General features: G+C 39.0%; 1 protein-coding gene and 1 long non-coding RNA gene across 2 annotated transcripts in view; one reads left to right on the plus strand and one right to left on the minus strand.

Annotated features, from left to right (window-relative positions):
* The window catches only part of LOC122563244 (adenosine receptor A1-like), a 73,482-nt gene extending 57,707 nt beyond the window's left edge, over window positions 1–15,775 (minus strand). Inside the window, exon 1 of the mRNA XM_043716862.2 lies at window positions 15,411–15,775. Within this exon, the coding sequence (XP_043572797.1) occupies window positions 15,411–15,772 (362 nt within the window). The 5' untranslated portion in view covers window positions 15,773–15,775. The remainder of the gene's footprint in view (window positions 1–15,410) is intronic.
* A 419-nt stretch (window positions 15,776–16,194) lies between these two features.
* Window positions 16,195–19,571, plus strand: LOC148145136 (uncharacterized). Its single transcript, XR_015750948.1, has 2 exons — window positions 16,195–16,303; window positions 17,190–19,571. It is a non-coding gene; the product is annotated as an uncharacterized LOC148145136 (long non-coding RNA).
* Window positions 19,572–19,953: the final 382 nt, after the last annotated feature.

Genomic DNA, 19,953 nt, shown 5'->3' on the forward strand with positions numbered 1-19,953 from the left:
TTTAAGAGGCATTTGGATGGTTATATGATTAGGAAGGGTTTGGAGGGATATGGGCCGGGCGCTGGCAGGTGGGTCTAGGTTGGGTTGGGGTATCTGGTCAGTATAGAGGGGTTGGACCGAAGGGTCTATTTCCATGCTGTACATCTCTATGACTCTATGACTATGACTATTCCAGAAATTCATTCTCATCCTTTCTTTCCGAGGAATGTACTTCCCCAAAAAAGAAGCAAAATACTGCAGATGCTGGCAATCTGAAATAAAATAGGCAAGTGCAGGAGAAACTCTATAGGTCTGGCAGGATCCTTGGAGAGAGAAAAACAGAGTTAATGTTCTGAGTCAAATGACATTTTTTGGGAACTCCCCAATATTAATCCTTTCATTTATCGTCTTGCATTATCTGCAGCCAATACTCTGGATTACATTTTATTGTACTGTGTCATTTTAACATATGTTTTTTCTCAGTCACTTCCTTTCAAGGCTAAAAAGCTATTTCTTCTGCCTTTCTTCACAACCCAAATTTAAGTGTTAATTTTTAGCCTTATGTCCCCTGCCTTCAATGTCCCTCCTGTGCCTTGGAAATTAAATCTGGTCTTTTATTGTTGTCTGACCAGAATCACCTTTAACTTGCCCTCACTAATATTCAATATTCAGTGTAATTCAGTACAATCCAGTACTAATTCTGCTTTTGCATTCATTTAATTACCAGACAAAAATAAATCATTAAACACATGTAGGGAGTTAACCTTCCTGCATCTTCATCAAAATGTTCACGCGTCCTATAATCTTAATACTGCAAAGCATTGAAGGGAACTAATGCATCTTGCTGGGTCCCTGAAAAAAATATAAATATGTTCCAATTGCCTGCTGCTTTTCCCAGTATTAAGTTCTTTTTCTTCTTCGTTCAAGTATTGATCCATTTTCTGTTTTAAAATTATTATGGATTTTGCTTTCATTGTTTTTGATAGGACATCCAAATCATTTTCTGTGTACATGAAATTTCTTGACTTTTTTTTAAGATTCCCTGCAGTATGGAAACAGGCCCTTTGGCCCAACAAGTTCATACCGACCCTCTGAAGAGTAACCCATCCAGACCCATTCCCCTACATTTATCCCTGATTAATGCACCTAATGCTATGGACAATTTAGCATGGCCAATTCACCTGACCTGCACATCGTTGGATTGTGGGAGAAAACCGGAGCACCCGGAGGAAACCGCAGACACGGGGAGAATGTGCAAACTCCACATAGACCGTCGCCTGATGTATGGTAATTAATACAAATTAGTATGCTTTACTGACTGACTTAGTAAGTAAAGAAAATTAGCTTTTTTCTAATGCAGTTTTTCAAAACTCTTTATCATTTTGTTAAAAATCACACAACACCAGGTTATAGCCCAACAGGTTTATTTGGAAGTACTAGTCTTCAGAGCACTGCTCCTTCATCAGGTGACTAGATGGTTATCTGATGAAGGAGCAGCATTCTTAAAGCTAGTATTTCCAAATAAACTTGTTGGACTTTAACCTGGTGTTGTGTGATTTTTAACTTTGTCCACTCCACTCCAACACTGTCACCTCGATATTATGGCTTATTATTTGGAACAAGTAAGCATCTTTGCTCTAATGAAAATAGCTCAATTTATCTCATCTTACCTCATAAATAAAGATGTTTATCCCTACTATAACTTAGTGAATCACTTCTATACACTCTACATATTGTTGACTATAATGCAACATTCTGCTCACCATTAATTTATGCCAGTGAGGACTACAGATGCTGGAAACCAGAGTTTAGATCAGAGTGGTGCTGGAAAAGCACAGCAATTCAGGCAGCATCCAAGGAGCAGGAAAATTGACGTTTTTGGCAAAAACCTGATAAAGAGCTTTTGCCCGAAACATCGATTTTCCTGCTCCTTGGATGCTGTCTGACTTGCTGTGCTTTTCCAGCACCACTCTGATCTAAATATTAATTTACTCCAATCCACATAGCCAGATTCCCTGCACTATCATCTTGTTTAAGGTCACAGACACTTGACAAACAACCTTTTAAAATCCATTCACAATACTCATGTACCTATTGTACAAAAATTCAATGGTGTAATTAATTGCATTTTCAGAAAGTAATTAGATTTGTTTTATTTATTCAAAGATACGTGGTCACCACTGGCTAGTCCGGTCTTTATATCCCTTATTGCCCTGGAAGATGGGGTGATGAGCTGTCTCCTTGAACTGCTGCAGTCCTTGGAGTCTTCATACTCCTAATTTCCATTTTTTTTCATTATATTTCCATGCATCTACAGCCTTTTTCCTTCTCTGTGTTGGTGGTCATGCATTTGAAAGGCATTGTCAAAGGATATTTTGAGAATTGCTGAAGTGAGTTGCACTTTGTAGATGGTACAACTGTGTACAAATTTGTAGTTATTACCATGCCACTGTCTATCAACAATTAAGGGACTGAACCTTCAAGGTAATGGATGTGGCACTAATCAAACTGGATCATTTGTCTTGGATGGTATTGCTGGAGCTGCATCAAACTCCAGACTTGTGGTTCTTAGATGGAGCGAAGGATTTGGAGAGTCAGGAGGTGAATTACTCACCACAGATTTCCCAGCATCCCTAATCTGCTTTTTTAGCCAAAAAATGCATGTGGCTAGCCAAGTTCCATTTCACATCAATAGTAACCCCCAGGACGTCGATAATGGAGTATTCAGCAGTGTTAATATCATTGAACATCGAAATGCAATGTTTAGATTCTCTCTTGTTGGAGATTGTCAATGCCTGGCATTTGTGTGGTACAAATATTATTTGCCGTTGATCAGTTCAAACCTGAACGTTATTCAGGTCTTGCTGCATTTAGACATAAACTGCTTCAGTATCTGAGGAGGAGTGAATGGTGATTAACATTGTGCAGTCATCAGCAAACATCCACACTCCTGACCTTAGAATGGAGGAAACATCATTGGTGAAGCAGCTGAAGATTTGGGTCTTGGAACTACCCTGAGAGTTGTTTTTTGTCATCAGTTTTAGGCACAGGACATACCTGAGAAACTTTCTACATTCTTGGACAGACCTTTTAAAAGAATGGGTCATGGGATTTGGCATTGATTTCTAGACCAACATTTATTACTCAATTGCCCAGAAGATAGTTAAGAGTTAATCACGTTGTTGTGGGTCTGGAGTCATATGTGGGTCAGACCAGGTAATGACGGCAGATTTTCTTCCCTAAAGGGAATGAGTAAACCCAATGGCTATTTTTCATATGACAATCAATAATGGTTACACAATCATTGTCCAATTGTTCCCTTGGGATTAGAAGATCTGGATTTACATGTTTAAATAGAAAAGTTCAAAAATCAAAGCCAACAGATTCTTTCATTAAAGTTGGAGGAAACGGTGACCAAATGATGCACTTATCTGTTCAAAGAGCATGTCGACCACTATGTTCCTTTCTCATTACCAAGGCAGAAGGGAGGCTCAGTCATGCTGAATGATTGGAGAAACTTAAACCTTTCAAAAGTTGTCTCTGGTATCATCTTAAATAACGATATAAGAAGTAAATGTTAAGGAAAAGATCACCTGGAATTTTACTTTAAAATACAGCTCCAGGGTGGTGAAAGGATATTGCTTCAAACTAGTAAAAATGCAATTTATGATTGATGTCAGTAATTGCTTTGCTATGCAAAGATTGGTTGGCTCATAAACAGTTTCACAAATAGGTTTGTGGAGGTAATCTCTGAATTCTGAGAAAAAAAGAACTTTCAGGGTTGTTCTCCAAAGCTCTCTTAGGATGAGCTGAACTGGTCTACTCAATGTAATTGTCATGTGATTGATAGTCTCATAGCATCTGTAGCTCACAAAACTTTTATTAACTTTTCTTATTTTAATAAAACTTGAGGAATCAACTATGTAAAGTACTGCATTCAAATAAGGATTATGAAGCAAAACAAAAACTGCTGTAAAATTTATAGTCAGTCAGTTATTATCTGAACATGAAAGGCAAGTTGACAATTTTATCTTGAATTTTCAGAGATTATTGTGTTTATGCATTTTATGTCCATATTTATGCCAATTGGGAAACCATTTTCTTCAGTAGTTCCCCAGTCATTTGTTTTAGAGAATGACTTTGTTGCTAGATTACTGCACAATACAATTAGTCTGATAATTCTGCAGATATTACTCCTTTCACAACTATTTAGATTAATTACTTCATCTTGCTGGAATGAATTGATAAGGCAAAGATTAGATAGAGTGTCTGACTATACTCAGCGTTTGACTCCTTTCTTGGAAAGTTGTCTAGTGTGGGATGAAACATAATTAGAAATCAAAGTGTCCACAAGTAAAAGCCAGATGGTGTTCCGTGTAAAGGAGAACAGGTTCATAGTGACTGCAAATAACTATGAGAAGGGACATAACAGTCTCAATATCAGTTACATTGACATGCTTCCAACACAAAATGAACTGGTTTTCTTTTTGGCTGACATTCCCAATTCTCAGCAATTCTGTACAGATGATGGAATCAATTATTAGGAAGTGGGAACAAAGGAGAGCAGGAAATGGGAAATAAAGAAGTTTTCCATTCCTGACTAAGTCCTCTCATTTCCCCTTCACCATCTTCAAGAGGATAAATTTATGTCAAGATTTGAGTTATTAACTTCCTGTTCCTATAATTGCCACAGGTGCTAATTACTCATCAATCAATGGAAGATGATACTTCTGCAGAATGACATAAATAAATATGTCTGCTTTCTCTTTCCTCCCTATTTGGTTCATATACTGTAATAACAAAATGCTCTACCTTGTTGACCATTTTTGTTGGACTCTGACACCTAAAAGGGAATGAGATTTCACTGACAATAATCTTTTTGGGAAGATATATAAGGGCAAGTTTTAACCTCAAATGGACTGGTTAAGTACAGGTGAGAAACATCAAATGTTGCATAAATCCTGGCCTAAGCTTTCCGCCATCACACCCACTTCTATTTTTAAAGGTGGCAAGGTGATCAAACTGTTCCATGGAGGTGTGGGTGTACTGTAAATACTATAATAAGGGAATTGAGTCTCATTGTTAATCCTTATTTGAAATTGAGTTCAGGGCTGTCGGATCTAGGTAGTGAGTGATTGTTATATTACCTGCTCAGTACAGTGTGTAGGTAAACCCTACATAATTAGACAAGATCCACACCATTAGGTAACTCCCCAATCTTTCAATCTCTACCCAACCATCCCCCTTTGAGGTGTTTGATTCACCCGGTCGACAGAATGTCAGATAGGTTAAAATCCAAACCAATGATGCAATGTCTACCAGTTGTATGCGTGAAGTGCATTTCGGAACATAGCTGAATTATCAGAATTCTCTGTGACATAAATCACAAAAGAAAGCCAACTCCAGTAATTTAAAAATCTGGTTTCTCCAAAAAATGAAAATTACGAGTCACTTGAAAAGAACATACAATAAACGGTTACAAGGTCTGAATATTGTTAAATATCAAAAATTGTGGCTAACTTATTAGCCTTCAAATAGGAACATGTTTAACTCATGGTTTTGCCAATAAAATGCTAAGCTTGTAAACTGTGGATCACTGCTCTAGCTATTCCTGTCAAAATCTAAACAGAAATATTCAATGAGAAATAAGTCTTGTGTTCTAACTTTTGACATGCATTCTTAGTGGCCGAGGCTCATCATAGAGAATAATATGTGGGAAAATAACTCCTAGATGTTCCACGTCTTGCACTAAATTTAATTCTCTGCTTAAAGGAATTTGTAATCCTTCTCCCAGAGGGCCTGATTCATCTATATCACAATTCAGTGTTAACTGGTGTTGAATACAAATTTCGAGAGGCTGCAGGAATTGAGGCTTATCGCCTAACCTCCTTCATGGTCGCAGAGGAAGAAAAGATCTTATTTTCCTCTTATTTGATCAAGATTTTGTTTTTTCTATCATTATTGCCTTTCCCAGCAAATGACATAGCTGCTGGTGAGTAAAAACATAAAGAGGTTGTATTGCATATTGTAAGATGACTGAGTAGGACAGGAGAAGAGAGTATTTCTATTCCACTTTTTAAATATTTGTATATATGGTAAATTCTGTAGATCAGTGTAGTAGATGTGAAGGTTGTTGGCCAATCAAACTGTCAGGTGGAGAATAGAAAGAGGATGTGTGTCCTGACATGCAGCTAGTTCTTGCCTAATTTGCATCCCAGCACCTCAGCATTAAAATCGAGGCTTATGTGGCAGTGCAGGATTAAGGATGTGCTGTGCTGTCAGCAATGTTCTATTTAGGAAGAGTTCCTGCCAAGTGGACACAGAAAATCCCATGGCACCCTATTGAAAAAGAGCAGGGAAGTTATCTTAGGTAGCTTGATGAATACTTATCCCTCAATCAGCACTGCTTAAATAGATTATTTGGTCATAATCACATTGCTGTCTGTAGGAACTTGCTGTGTGTAAATGATCTGTCATGTTTCCTAGGTTATTCTTTAAAATGTTAACATATGCCAACTTCTGGACTCATGTCAGGTCTATAGAATAATTTGACATGAAGAATTTCATATTCTTGCTTTATCTAGCCAAATAGTGAAAATAATTAATATTATGAATGCATGACCTTTTGGGATAAAGTCTTTGATCTTGGATATTGAAATTGAGATTCAAAGGATTTGCATTTCAAGTATTTGTTCCTTGTATGTGCAAGTTCTTGTGGCCACCTTTCTATTCTCCAGTTAAAAAGGCTTTGTAACTGTCCGCTTAACTTTCTGAGAGTGGCTCAATTCTAAAGTAATAAACTGAACTTGATAATGATTCCATGCTCCTCATTGTTTTAAAACACCTTGTAGATCAGCTTGAGCATTGTGTTGCTAGTTTCCCTTCCTAATTTTTACTTCCATGTAATAAACCAGCACCCAACAATTTATTACGCCTTGAATAAAACCAGTTGAACAATGGACTATTTTCCATCTTTTATACAGAAATGAAGCACACTGGACAAGCCATGTGATTTGTGGTACCTCAGCCAAAGGGAGAAAGGAAATTCAGGTCCTGAGTCAATTACTGCTTTCACATCATGCTTAAGGATGCCAGTTCTAGTTAATAGAATGTGTAGAACAACAATGAAAGCTATTTTATTATCTACTGTTAAAAACAAGCAAAGTGAACTGGCAGAAAGCATTAGCTATATTGAAATCTATTACTTTTATCTTTGAGCAATGAAATCCAAATGCCAGAAGAACCTTGAATTGAGTGTTTAAAATGCTGTGCTCTTTTTGCATTCAAATGTTGCTGCCATAATTAATTATAATAACGTTAATGCCATTAACCAACTGTGTTATTGTCTTAAAATTTGGCCTGCACTTCACTAAAGTGATAACCATTCTAGATTTGTAGTGTGACTGAGATCCGTTCATACACGATGGTGAATTTCTGATCAACATGACCATCTAATTTTCTTTAAGAGAAAATAAACACTTGGGTCACATCCAACAGATAATTACTCTAGGCAAACAAAGAAAATATGTTCTGAAATTGCAGATGACATTATAACTTACTTGATGACCATAAGGAATATGACTGGTCAAGACCCAGCTGGATTTTTATCATTGATTAGAACCAAGATTAATTTTCTCAGTACATGATGATATCATTGGCAGGACACTCATACTGCTTTGTGTGTTAGAGATGCAGGTTCTCAACATGACTGCGTGCTCATTAAATTCTGTATATAAACTGTATTTGTCAATACGCTTTCTTTGCGATAACTAATTCTTCACCAGCTTGCCTTCAGGAATCATTATCTTGTCAGTGACTGGAGATTTCAACATAATATTGTAGATGAACCAATAGTAAACGGTGTCATTGCTTGCTTCCTTGTGACCTCTTTGATGAATGACTGTGGGTCATTGAAACAGCATGTGACCTCTGGGAATTGTTGTAGGTGCAGAAAATCTTTTCATGAAAGACATGATAATGGAGAAGATACTACTCATGACATTTTAAAATTAATTACAAAAATATAGTAATCAAATCTTGTAGTTGATGAATGGAAAGATTTATTGCTAAACTACATTTGTCATTTTTAGCAATATAAGCTGAAACCTTTAAGGTATTGGTGTGGATTCAGGCAACAAGCAAATCAGCAATGATCTTGTTAAAATGGCATAGCAGGCTCAAGGGGCTGATTAGCTTACTCCTCCTAATTCACTTGTGCAAATGATCTCCCAGAAATGATATGCATTGATTGGAAAAGTCATGTCTGTAGAAGTAATCACCAGCACATTAACAAATGCAAAAATGCTGGACATGCTGTGATAGACACATCCGCCTGAAGGAACCTGTTGAAAATACATACTGGAACCAGTATTTCAAAGGAAGTTCTGTAACCCTGTGAAGGTTCCTAAACAGAAAGATGTTGTCACCATTATTTGCTCTCTCTTCTCTCTCTCTCTCTCTCTAAAAGAAACTGGTCTGTTTCCCTCAAACTCAAGCAGTAAAGAACATTTAGAAAACAGAGGACTTTAGAAAAAAATCTACAAATTAAACATGATTTGGAGATGCCGGTGTTAGACTGGGGTGAACAAAGTTAAAAAATCGCACAACACCAGGTTATAGTCCAACAGGTTTATTTGGAAGCATACTAGCTTTCGGAGCGTCGCTCCTTCATCAGGTGGTTGTCACTTGATGAAGGAGCGGCGCTCCGAACGCCAGTGTGCTTCCAATTAAACCTGTTGGACTATAACCTGGTGTTGTGTGATTTTTAACTTTGTACAAATTAAACGATTGCTGACTGTATCCACAACCAACTAAATCTCCCTTCTCTTAGGTTAAAAACTTATTCCTCAAGGACATACCGAAAGGACTTTGAACTACATATTCTTATATCTTCCTTTGTACTAGATGCAATTGGCTTTACTTTATAAAAACCAAAAGAGCCGCAAATGCTGGAAATCAGAAACAAAAACAGAAAAAGCTGGAAAAGCTCAGCAGGTCTGACAGTGTCTGTTGAGAGAAATCAGAATTAACATTTCAGGTCCAGTGATTGAGGAAAGATCTGAGGAAGGATCACTGGACCCGAAATGTTAATGCTGACTCCTCTTTAACTTGTACCTGTGTTAATGTGTGGGTGTATTACAACCCGAATGAATGCACAAAGGCCGAAAGCTTGACACGTTTATTATTTTGCTTGGGATTAGAGGATAATAAATTTGCATTCTCTTTCAGAAGAGATAAGCTTGTGATTGATTTAATCTTGCTAATGGATAAAGCAGATACATTTTTTTTGGAGAGAGTTAAATATTTGTTGTGATCAACTGTAGAGATTGAAAAGAGAACAGCCAGTTAACTTCATCTCACCTAGTTGTAACAATATAAATTTTGAAACTTAGCATAATTTGACATAAAGAATCTATGTCTCATTACTGCAATCTTCATTTAAACTCCATCTGTAAATCTTCACTTTAGTTACTTTATTCATTTTGTTGCTGTAATCAGCACTGTAGAAGCAATTGATTGAAACTTTGTACAAAGTCAGTGCAAAATTCTTTTTATAAATTAAGAGAAAATAATTATTTCTTTGTTGTGGTGAAGATTCCCATGTTAGCAATTGCAGCAGTGTTTTTACTCTTTTGTTGCAACTGCAGACATTATTCAGAACTCGAGATCAACATTAAATACTTTGATTCACATTAAAACTTCCTTTGCCGGCCTCACCAATAACCTGGAGACCATGCATGCTACGCTGCTGCATAACTCCAACTCTTTACAGTTCATCTTTGTGGTGTCTTTTAGAGTGAAACTAATTTAATTACAGTCAGTACAAAATCAAGAGCAGTTTGTGTTGTGAGCTCGCAATCACTTTGAGCTGAATCAAAACTGACATAATTAATTTTAATTAAAACTTTAGCAACTGCCAAAGAAAATAAAACTTTCAATGCATCCATCTTGGATTGAAGCCTGACATGAAAGAATGATGTGCTATTCTATCAAAGCAGCTATTCTGTTATCTTGTAAAATATTGTTTTAAAGAACCAACGAGATGACTCTGTCCGAGGTTTGAGGTCATGAAAAGCTCAAACAGAATGCATGAAAAAGTTAGCTTGTATGCCTTACAGTTCTGTCCAGCTGAGTATTTATAAATAAATGGAGCTGAAGGACTTTTTCAGTCTATAATGTAACATAGGAGTTAGGAGGTCATGTTGCAGATGTACAGGACATTGGTTAGGCTGCTTTTGGAATATTGTGTGCAATTCTGGTCTCCCTCCTTTCGGAAGATGTTGTGAAACTTGAAAGGGTTCTGAAAAGATTTACAAGGATGTTGCCAGGGTTGGAGGGTTTGAGCTACAGGGAGAAGCTGAATAGGCTGGGGCTGTTTTTCCTAGAGCATCGGAGGCTGAGGGGTGACCTTATAGAGGTTTATAAAATCATGAGGGGCTTGGACAGGGCAAATAGCCAAGTTATTTTCCCTGGGGTGGGGGAGTCCAAAATTATAGGGCATAGTTTTAAGGTGAGAGGGGAAAGATTTAAAAGGTACTGAAGGGGCAACTTATTCACACAGAGGGTGGTGCATGTATGGAAAGAACTACGAAAGGAAGTGATGCGGCTGGTACAGTTACAATACCTAAAAGGCATCTGGAGAGATACATGAGCAGGAAGTGTTTAGAAGGATATGAGCCAAATGTACCAAATGGGACTCGTTTAATTTAGGATATCTGGACAGGTTGGACCGAAGGATTTGTTTCCAAGCTGTACAGCTCTATGACTCTCTATATTAAACATCCTGTTTTTTGGGGTGCACGTGAAATATTTTCTCCTGTTTTGAATTTCTCTTTCTACATTCATAGTTTAAAATTTCAATGTATAATTGAAGACCTGTAATTATACCCTTTCACAGCAGGAGGCAAAACCATTTGAAATATGAAGATATAATTACAATGTGCCTACTTTAGACACACATTCTCCATTATAAAGAGTGCTATGCTGATGTGGGATGGGCCCACAGATTTAATGAAAATGAACATTTTACTTTAAACAAAATGAAAGATGCACATTTCTGCATCTGAAAGAAAATGGAGCTGAATGTTCAGGTGACCCATTCATTCCTTACTGACAATACAGTTGGAACTACACAGGACCCTTGAGCTAGCCTGCATATCTGGACATTTCACTCAGAAGGCAATAAACTCTGTCAAACCTCTGCTGTGAATTAATTGTTGCCATAATCCAAATAGCTACAGAAATTAATTTACAATGGGCTTGCACATTCCTGGCTTCAGAAAGGAATTCCAAAGAATGGATGTGTGGGAAAAAAACCTTCTATCAAAATGTATTCTATCACAAGATTATAGATGGAAACTGGACACATTGCATGTCAATACCAAGTGATCAGAAATCATTTGTGAGCACAATGGAAAACAGAGGTGACATGAACTAGGGTTTTGATAAAGAATGTTTAATAATTTTTGGGAGCATCTCACAGGGTGAAAGAGAAAAGGTTCCAGCAAGGAACCCTGCATAAAATCCACCAGGTCACATAAGAATTTGGGCTGGCCTTTACCTATCATTGCACTCCAGGGGTTTGAATGTACCTTGTCTGGAATATGGCCAGAGAAACCTAAGAATGGATGCAGTAGATTACTGCAAATCCATCTTTGTCAATCTCCAAAATCTACATCTTCAGTAGAGTCAAAAGAAATTATAAGCCTGCAATGTTTCAAGACTTCATCCTGAGGGAACCATGCATGCCTAGGAATTTTTGAACTTTTAAAACCTAAATGTCGCTTTCATGTTTGTAAAACCTTTTATTTTGTATATTTGTGTGTGACTGTGGAATTGTGACAGTATGTGCTGTTGAGAATACATTTTCGTTTAAGTAACAAACATTTATCTTTTTTTTCAAGTTTCTGAGGAAATTGATTTGTTTGTTGTTGGTGGGTGGGTTGAGTGGATGCACTTTCATCAAAATATTCCATCAATTGAAAGGTGGAAACAAGGGAAATCCATCCTACCATCTCTTCCTTGCCTATAAGAAGAGGAATATGAGAATTTACAAAGAAAGTATGAAAAGAATGTGACTTATAGAATTGGGACTATTTTAAGCAGTACATCCCTCACAATTATCTCTCAGGCTCAAGACTGCACTTTGTGCTAGCTTACCATATGCTATGCCATAGGAGAAGAGCTAATGGACCACATTAAAAATATTACATCTCCATGTAATTTCCATGGCAATGCTAGCTGCTTGTAAGTTCCTGTGTCAATGTTTATAATGGAAACAGCCTAAGTAAATTTGTCATCTATTAATTCCAGTCTGATGGTTCTTCAGCACCTCACTTTATCCCTCAGCCATGTGACTTGTATTGTAGATACACCTCTATGCAACACCCATCTCTACTCCTCTGCTTCCCAAAGCTCTCTACAACTTGCTGTCCAACTATAAATGGTCATTTACTTTTGTTCACCCTGGCTTCCGTATCCCTTGCATTATAATTGCACTTTACCTGAAGACTAAACTTGATCTTGATTCCCCATTTGTAATGTCGAGAGTGATTTATAAGCATGTATTATTAATTCTTGGGTAAACAGTCCCTAAATTTAGATTTAATTTCACAAACTAGATTTAATTTCCCAAATTCAAAATATATCTATAGTTTGATTGGTCTCCAAATTGCTATAGCTTAAAAGTGTTTTATTCATTTCTATATATTTATGTCATAGTGTTAATCATGTGGTTGCACCAATTCATTTCTTTTTCCTTCCCTGAAGGATATTAGTGAACCAGATTTTTTTTTTAAACAATCAACACTGGTATCAGGATCATCATTAGACTCTTAGTTCCAGATTTTTTATTGACTCCAAGGTCCAACATTTGCCAAAGACCCTAAATCATTGCAAAGGTCTCTGGATTAATAGTTCAGCAACAATACCACTAAGCTATTGCCTCCCCCCTACAAGATATAACAAATATACCAGATCATTAGCAAAACAATAAAATGGTTCTCTTTTGTTTTGTGTGTGTATATAGTGGCCCCTTGGAGTGAGGATGGACAATTGCTAATGACATGAACCTACACACAAAGTCTTTAAACATTAGGAGGCAGTTGCACTGCTGGTACATCACTTGGCTCTAGCTAACCACAAAATTTTCTTTCTCCTATTGTCTGTCATAAAGATTTAAAGATTGGCAATTAACCTTATTGGTTATGTTATATCACATCTTGTATAGCCATCAAGTCCTGAGATCAGACTTGGATTTGGAGAGTCTGATTCACAGTTAGGAACATTACCACATGATCGCCTTTGCTGTTAGACTCATATTGCAGCAGATAAACATGCTCCTTAATGGTTGCTAAGTCTGGAATTGCCTGGAGAGTAAAAATAAATAGAATATGTACCATTTGAAAAACATTGCCATCTGTAAGTTACAGCAATATCCTAAATTTATATAAAGCCTTTCATGTAAAGCAATGTCCCAAGCTGCTTTATGGGAGCATTATACTATAAAATTTAAATTTGTAAAATAAAATTTGATTCCAAACTTGGCAAGATGATCAAAAGAGGCAGTTTTTACCAAATGTCTTAACTGAGGAAGGAGAGATGCAGAGGCAGAAACATTTTAGGAAGGAAATGCCAGAGCTTAATACTAGTGATAACTATAGTGTAATATGAATTCTAAACGGATGTTTATTGAGTCATAGTAATTAATGCCACAGTAATTAATACCTCAATGTGATTTCCATATAGAAATATTTTGACAAATAGTTTGTGCCTGAAAATAAACTGTGTGAATAATTAAACCATCACAGTTGTTAATACAAGACTGACTGTTCCCATTCTCCAGGCATAAATATCATTGTTTTGCAGAATTTGGGGAGTTCTGTAAGCAACCTTGTATTTTTTTTAGTTTGGATGTAGGGAGTAATGCTGTGCCAACAGTTAGAAAACCAGATTGATTGAGAGTTATTAGCCATTGACTGTAGCTGAGCTCATCACATCACAAAAAACTTTAAGTTCTTTGACTTTTGGAAAAAAATGTAATTGATGATTCTAAGAGTGGGCTTTTACACCAAGTTTTTTTTTCCTCATTAAAGAAAGGACATCATTTTCTAAAGCTTGGATACCAGTTGACGGAGGCATTAGTGGCATTATCATGGATATGTACGCCTCTGTTTGAACAGTGTGTCCGCTTTCAAAAGAAGCTAAGACGATAATGAAGGACTTGGTTAAGAATTAAATTGCTGAGGTGTGTATAGATGACATTATTTTGAATAGACTGGTGTGATCATAAGGTCAGTTCCTCCATCAGGTGTGATATTTACTGAAAGGAACCAGAAACCTAATACATCATCCTGAATTATTGGAATTTACATTACTCCTGCATTTATTTACAAATTTTAGAGTCAGAATTAGGTCTATTGTCACGTGTATTCATGTACGAAGTAAGAAATGTATACAACATCGCCACACATTGCCCAGCTCCACGCTATTCTCAGTCTGACAGGACAGTCATTGTGCAGGGACTGTTCATGCTGCCGCGCCGTATGACGGGAAGTAAATATTGTAGAGCAAGTGTCGCTGGAAAAAAAAATCCCACTCTTTCCCCCCTTTCAGCAATGATTAATCGCCAAGCTGGTCTCCGAGTTCTTACAACTTAGCTGTGCTGGGATATTTGATCTCAATTTAATTTTCAGTTCTTGGCATTGTAATCCAGTCAGGAGCTCCCTTGGAACTCAGTAAATAACTCAATAAATAAAACTGCAAAGGCGTTGTCATTCTCAATGTCCTCAAACGTAAGAGAGACTAAGGGACAGGAAACGGTCTCAATGACCATGTACAGCGGACTGGACCCCACGCATTACTGCCTGACCCTGAGAAGGAACTGAGTGAAACTCAGGACACTACCTGACCCTGTAATATACATGAACTAACACCGGCTCTGGGTCAATTGATCGCTCCAGTCTAATGTTGTATCCCCGAGGGTGTCATACATCACATTAAATGTCCAACACAACCACTTTCAACAGACAAGTCGTTTTAAAGGTTTCATTTTAACCAGCTTGGGGAAGAGATCAGCGTGGATAAGAGATGCCAGCACACACACACTGAGGGAGAGAGGAGCTAAAAACGAACCGCATGGATGGAAACAAGGACATTTGTAATCGGCACATTTGTATTAGAGGGTGAGCAGGGACTGCGGGGATGTCAGATTGCTCGGAAAGCCGCACTCATTCTCCAGGAGCCTGTATACAGCCCCTGCCAGTCTCCTCTCAGCCACACATGCCCTTGCAGTATCACTAGTGAAGGACAAATCCCCTCACTGGCTGTTTGCACCTTACCCTACATCCGCGTTTCACAAGTGTGCGCTGTCGCTCGCTCAGCGGGCTCTGTAAGAGGGAGCCATGCCGCAGGGGGGGGGGGGGAAGGTTTACCTGGTTGGGATCCTGACGCGGAGGTAGCGGTCGATGGCGATGGCGAGAAGCGCAAGGATGGAGCTCTGGGTGAGAACCAGCACTGTGCAGGCGAAGAGCAGGCAGCTGTAGAAGTGGGTGTGCAGCCCGATGCTGATGGTAATGGCCAAAGGAATGACCAGGGAGCCCACGGCGATATCAGCGAGAGCCAGGGAGACGATGAAGCAGAAGGTGGTGTCCCTGAGAGCACGGTTGATCTTGACTGCCCAGCAGACCAGCACATTGCCCAGCACCGAGGCTACAGCGATCAGCACCTCCACACCGATGTAGATGGCCAGGGAAGGGGTGATGCCGACCGCTTCACCCTCCCCGGGAGCAGGCATCCTGAATCGGAGGGGAGAGGTGCTCCCTCAGCCCCTTCCCTGGGAGGATTCAGCTCACTGCATCTGGCCAGCCGCTGGATAGACTTCCACCTCTCTCTCTCTCTCTCAGAATGGTACTGGAGGCTGTTCCTGTTTCACTGAGTGACTGTCAGCTCCACACTGAGCATAGGGAGATCCCACAGAGTCTCTCTGTCACTCGGTCTCCCCTAACAGCCGCACCAACCCCCCCACCCCTCTACCAAAATGTCTCAACACTTCTAACGCACGTTTGCTATACCAATCTCAATCCGGAACTCCTTCAGACAGGGCAAGCCAGTGCCCACAAGCAGAGACTCCCCATCCAAATACAATGCGCTGGAAATGTTCAGCGGGTGCCACAGCCGTCTGGAAAGAGAAGCGTTAACCCTGCAGGTCGATGACCTTTCGGCCAGAACTGCGTGTCCTTCTCAGCTCAGTTCGGCCGAATGCTGGCTCTCGGTTCCCAGCGTGTGTCTGTGTGTGTCTGTCCCAAGGTGTGAGCGCCTGCCCTGTGTAAGCCTCTATGTGTTTGCTCTCCATGTAGTTTGAGCGTTTAGTTTTACAGGGTTGGGGGTTGGGGGTGGTGGGAGTGGTTGTGTTGGGGATGTAATGGAGGGGGTGAGGATGGGAGTGGTGTCTGAATACGTTTTGGAGAGTTGCTGAGTTTGTTTGTATTTTCTTGGAGTCTGTGTGGTTCTGTGGTAGCGAGTGTCTGGCTTCTGATCCCTGTCTGATTTGTACTCTATGTGCGGTTTGTGAGTGAGTGTTTCTGTCCGCGAGTGTGTGAATTCCTGCCTTTGTAAGGTTCTGTGTGTTTGCTCTCCATGTATAGCAGTTTGTGAATTTATTTCATATGGGCGGCGGGGGAGGTGGGAACGGTGTTTGAATACGATTTGTAGAGTCGCTGAGTTTGTTTGTATTTTCTTGGAGTTTGTGAGTGTGTGTGGTTCTGTGGTAGCGAGTGTGTGGCTTTTAATCCCTGTCTGATTTGTACCTTATGTGCGGTTTGTGGGTGTGTGTTTTGGGGAAGGGGTGGGGGAGGGGAGAAGCGTTTCTGGTTTCCCAGTGTCTCTGCGGTGATTTCCAGCGTTCACTTCACTCCCAGCAGCCCGATAGGTAAAGGGAGGAAAGGATTTGTCCACTTCCAAATCCCCCCCCCCCCGGTCTTTAGGAGCTGGAACAGTCTACAGTGTAGAACTAACCTGGATTGGAGCTGAAACCATTCATGATGAGAAATACAAGTCGGCGTAGGGAGGACGAGGGAAGATTTCTTTAAGTGGGAATGTATATTTGAACAGTGTGTATGTATTGGGATGTGGTAAAGTTATAAATAGCTTAAACCTATGGTATTTATAGGAAGTTTCAAAACCTGTTTCTCCTTCCATTTATTTATTGATAGAATGAAGTTAAAGAATGCAACATTTTCTTTTTAAAAAGTTAACAACTCTGAATAAATGCATTAATAATTGGAAGGGATACAACAGAAGCATCAGTCCTTGTTTCTTTTCGACACAATAACTGGAATAGTATGACGATTATATTGAAAAGGTACATGAACTGCGTTGCTGCCTTAATTGCCAGTATTTCCATCTGAAGTCAATCGTTGAGCCGCGACATGCAGAAAGGTTTGAACGGCAGAGATTGATAATGCCTTAATAGTTTAGCTACAAACCTTTCATTGTAAACGAGGTGTTAACGAGCACGGAGCGAAAAAGTCCCCAAGTCGGAGCAACCTCGTTGTAATTGTTCATTCACAATTGATTGGTGACCTGGAAAACAGATTTCTTATTAATGGCTCGGCCGATGCAACAGAGGGAGCTAGAAATGCAGGCAGAGACGTGTACCACTCGCCCCTTGCAACTTCAGAGGACACACTCCAGCACTGACAGCAAAGGCAAAGATTGCTGGAAAAACCTGGCAGCATCCGCGCAGAGAAATCAGGACAAATGTTTCTGGTCCCGTGACCCTTCCTCCGAACAGCGACACCTCACACACAACTTTCCACCACCCACATGCCGTTTTGATCTGTTATTGAACTGTGTAATCAGAAATATTATTGTGATAGTTTCCTACTTTTCCTATAGCCACTGAAACACCACATCGTACAAAAAAGAATCCGGTAAGTAAAGTCAAAATGATCCAAAGACTTCCACGTTTAAAAGCTGAAATAAATATGGCACACATCATATAATGAATCTACTTAATCACTGTAGGCCCTTTGGGACGTACAAGACATCCTTTCACAATAAATCATCACAACCAATTTTGTGCAAATGAAGTGTAGAGATAACCCATTTTCCTTTTTTGAATCTATTCCCTTCTTTACATCCTTCTACCCCATGACCGCCTTCAAAAAGAGATTGTGTAAATATGATGGAAGCAAGTACAATTTTGTCATTTATGAAGCATTTAAACAGTTACATGGATGGGATATGGACTAAACAGAGGCAATGGGACTAGTTTAATTGTGAAAACTGGGTGATATGGGGAAGTTTGGCTGAAGGGTCTGTTTTGATGCTACAGACTTCTATGACTCAATGATCGCACTAGATTTCTGTAGTAATTGTGTCAATCTGCATGACAGTGAGAAATTACCAGCAATTTAAAAATGTTTCCACGACCACAATACCTCCCCAAAGGCACACATCGTAAGTTTTATATGTGTTATGGAGCTACTAGAATGGTTAAATAATATGTTTGTTTAATAATATACAGGGATTTGCTACATAGGACTGTTTTCTAAATTCAGTGGTGAAGGCAAACCATACATTTCTGCTTTCCCCTCTGTGAATCACTTCCCCAAAAATAGAACATTATCATGTTTTGTACACTATGTCAATATAGAATCAGACAGAATGAAGAGACCATGTTAAGCACAGTGCCCGGGCCAGTTCTTTGTAAAGGCTCTCCAGCTAACCTCACCCCTGCTTTATACCTGTCCCTGGAAATGTTGCCATTGCAAATTATTATATAATCTATTTCCCCATTCTTTTTGACAGTGCACTCCAACTTATTAAAAAAACTTGGTGTGTAACTTATTTTTTGACATGTTTTGGTTCCTCTGCTCATGTTTTTCCACCTGTGTCCTGTAGTAATTGTTTTTTTCTGCCACTGGAAATCATTTATCCTCATTCACTTAATTGAAACTATACATGATGTTGAACATGTCTATCAATTCTTCTCTTAACCATACCTCATGCAGTTGCTCTAGTCTCTTCACATAAGCGAAGTCCCTCATTTCTGGTACCATTCCTGTAAAACTCCTCTGTACCCTTTCTAAGGATTTGGTTTCCTTTCAAAGTGTGGTGCCTAGAATTGGTTACAATACTTCCAATGGGACCTTCCCAATGTTTTATATAGATTTGGCAAACATGTCTCCGTTAGTACTCAAAAGGAAGACCAATTATGACTACAGCTTCACTGTCATTTTTGGTTTAATCCTAATTTGATTTGGATGCACATTGTGTATATACTTAAGGGCAATACTCAGACCTCACTCTGGAATTTGTAGGAATAGCTGAAGAGGAATAGGCCATTCAGTTCCTCAATTCTGTTTTGTCATTGAGTTAACTCATAGTTGATCTGGACTGATATCCTTAACTAAAAGAAAGCTCTGGGTCTCAGTCTTGAAAGTGTGAATTAATGCCGCCCCTGCAAGTACTAGTGTTTGTGTGAAAGAATGCCTTAAAATCAAATATTGTGCCACGGTTGTCTCATGTCATTTGGATTTTGCATTAGATGCTGTGTGTATTTCTGTTAATAAAACACTTTCATTAGTGTGTTTGATTGTCCGGAAATTTAATGTACTCTGTAATCAGAGTTGTTAATGTCATCAATCAAGATGTTGGCTTTCCACTGGCATCTCATAATGAATGGTGTTAGTAGGTCTGGGGGGGTCGAGGTAGTGCTGTGTATTTGCTCATGTAGGCAAGTCATCCTCCAGGGGGCAAACTTAAAGCACAACTTGTCATTCAGATGGGTTTGGCCATACAATTGCTCTGGACCCTTCTCTCTCCTATTTATGATGCTCCTAATAATCCAGCAGTGTCTCCTGTTCTGAAATCTCCTTCTTTGGCTTAATGTCAACATTTTTGTCTGCTTACTCTTCTATTAAAACCCTTAGGGAGATTCTTTGAGTCACTTAGAAGTGTTATATCAATGAA

This window comes from Chiloscyllium plagiosum, unplaced genomic scaffold, assembly GCF_037043375.1.
Source record: "Chiloscyllium plagiosum isolate Xiang-an unplaced genomic scaffold, Cpla_swu_hap1 HiC_scaffold_26, whole genome shotgun sequence".
In the NCBI taxonomy this organism is placed as follows: Eukaryota; Metazoa; Chordata; class Chondrichthyes; order Orectolobiformes; family Hemiscylliidae; genus Chiloscyllium; species Chiloscyllium plagiosum.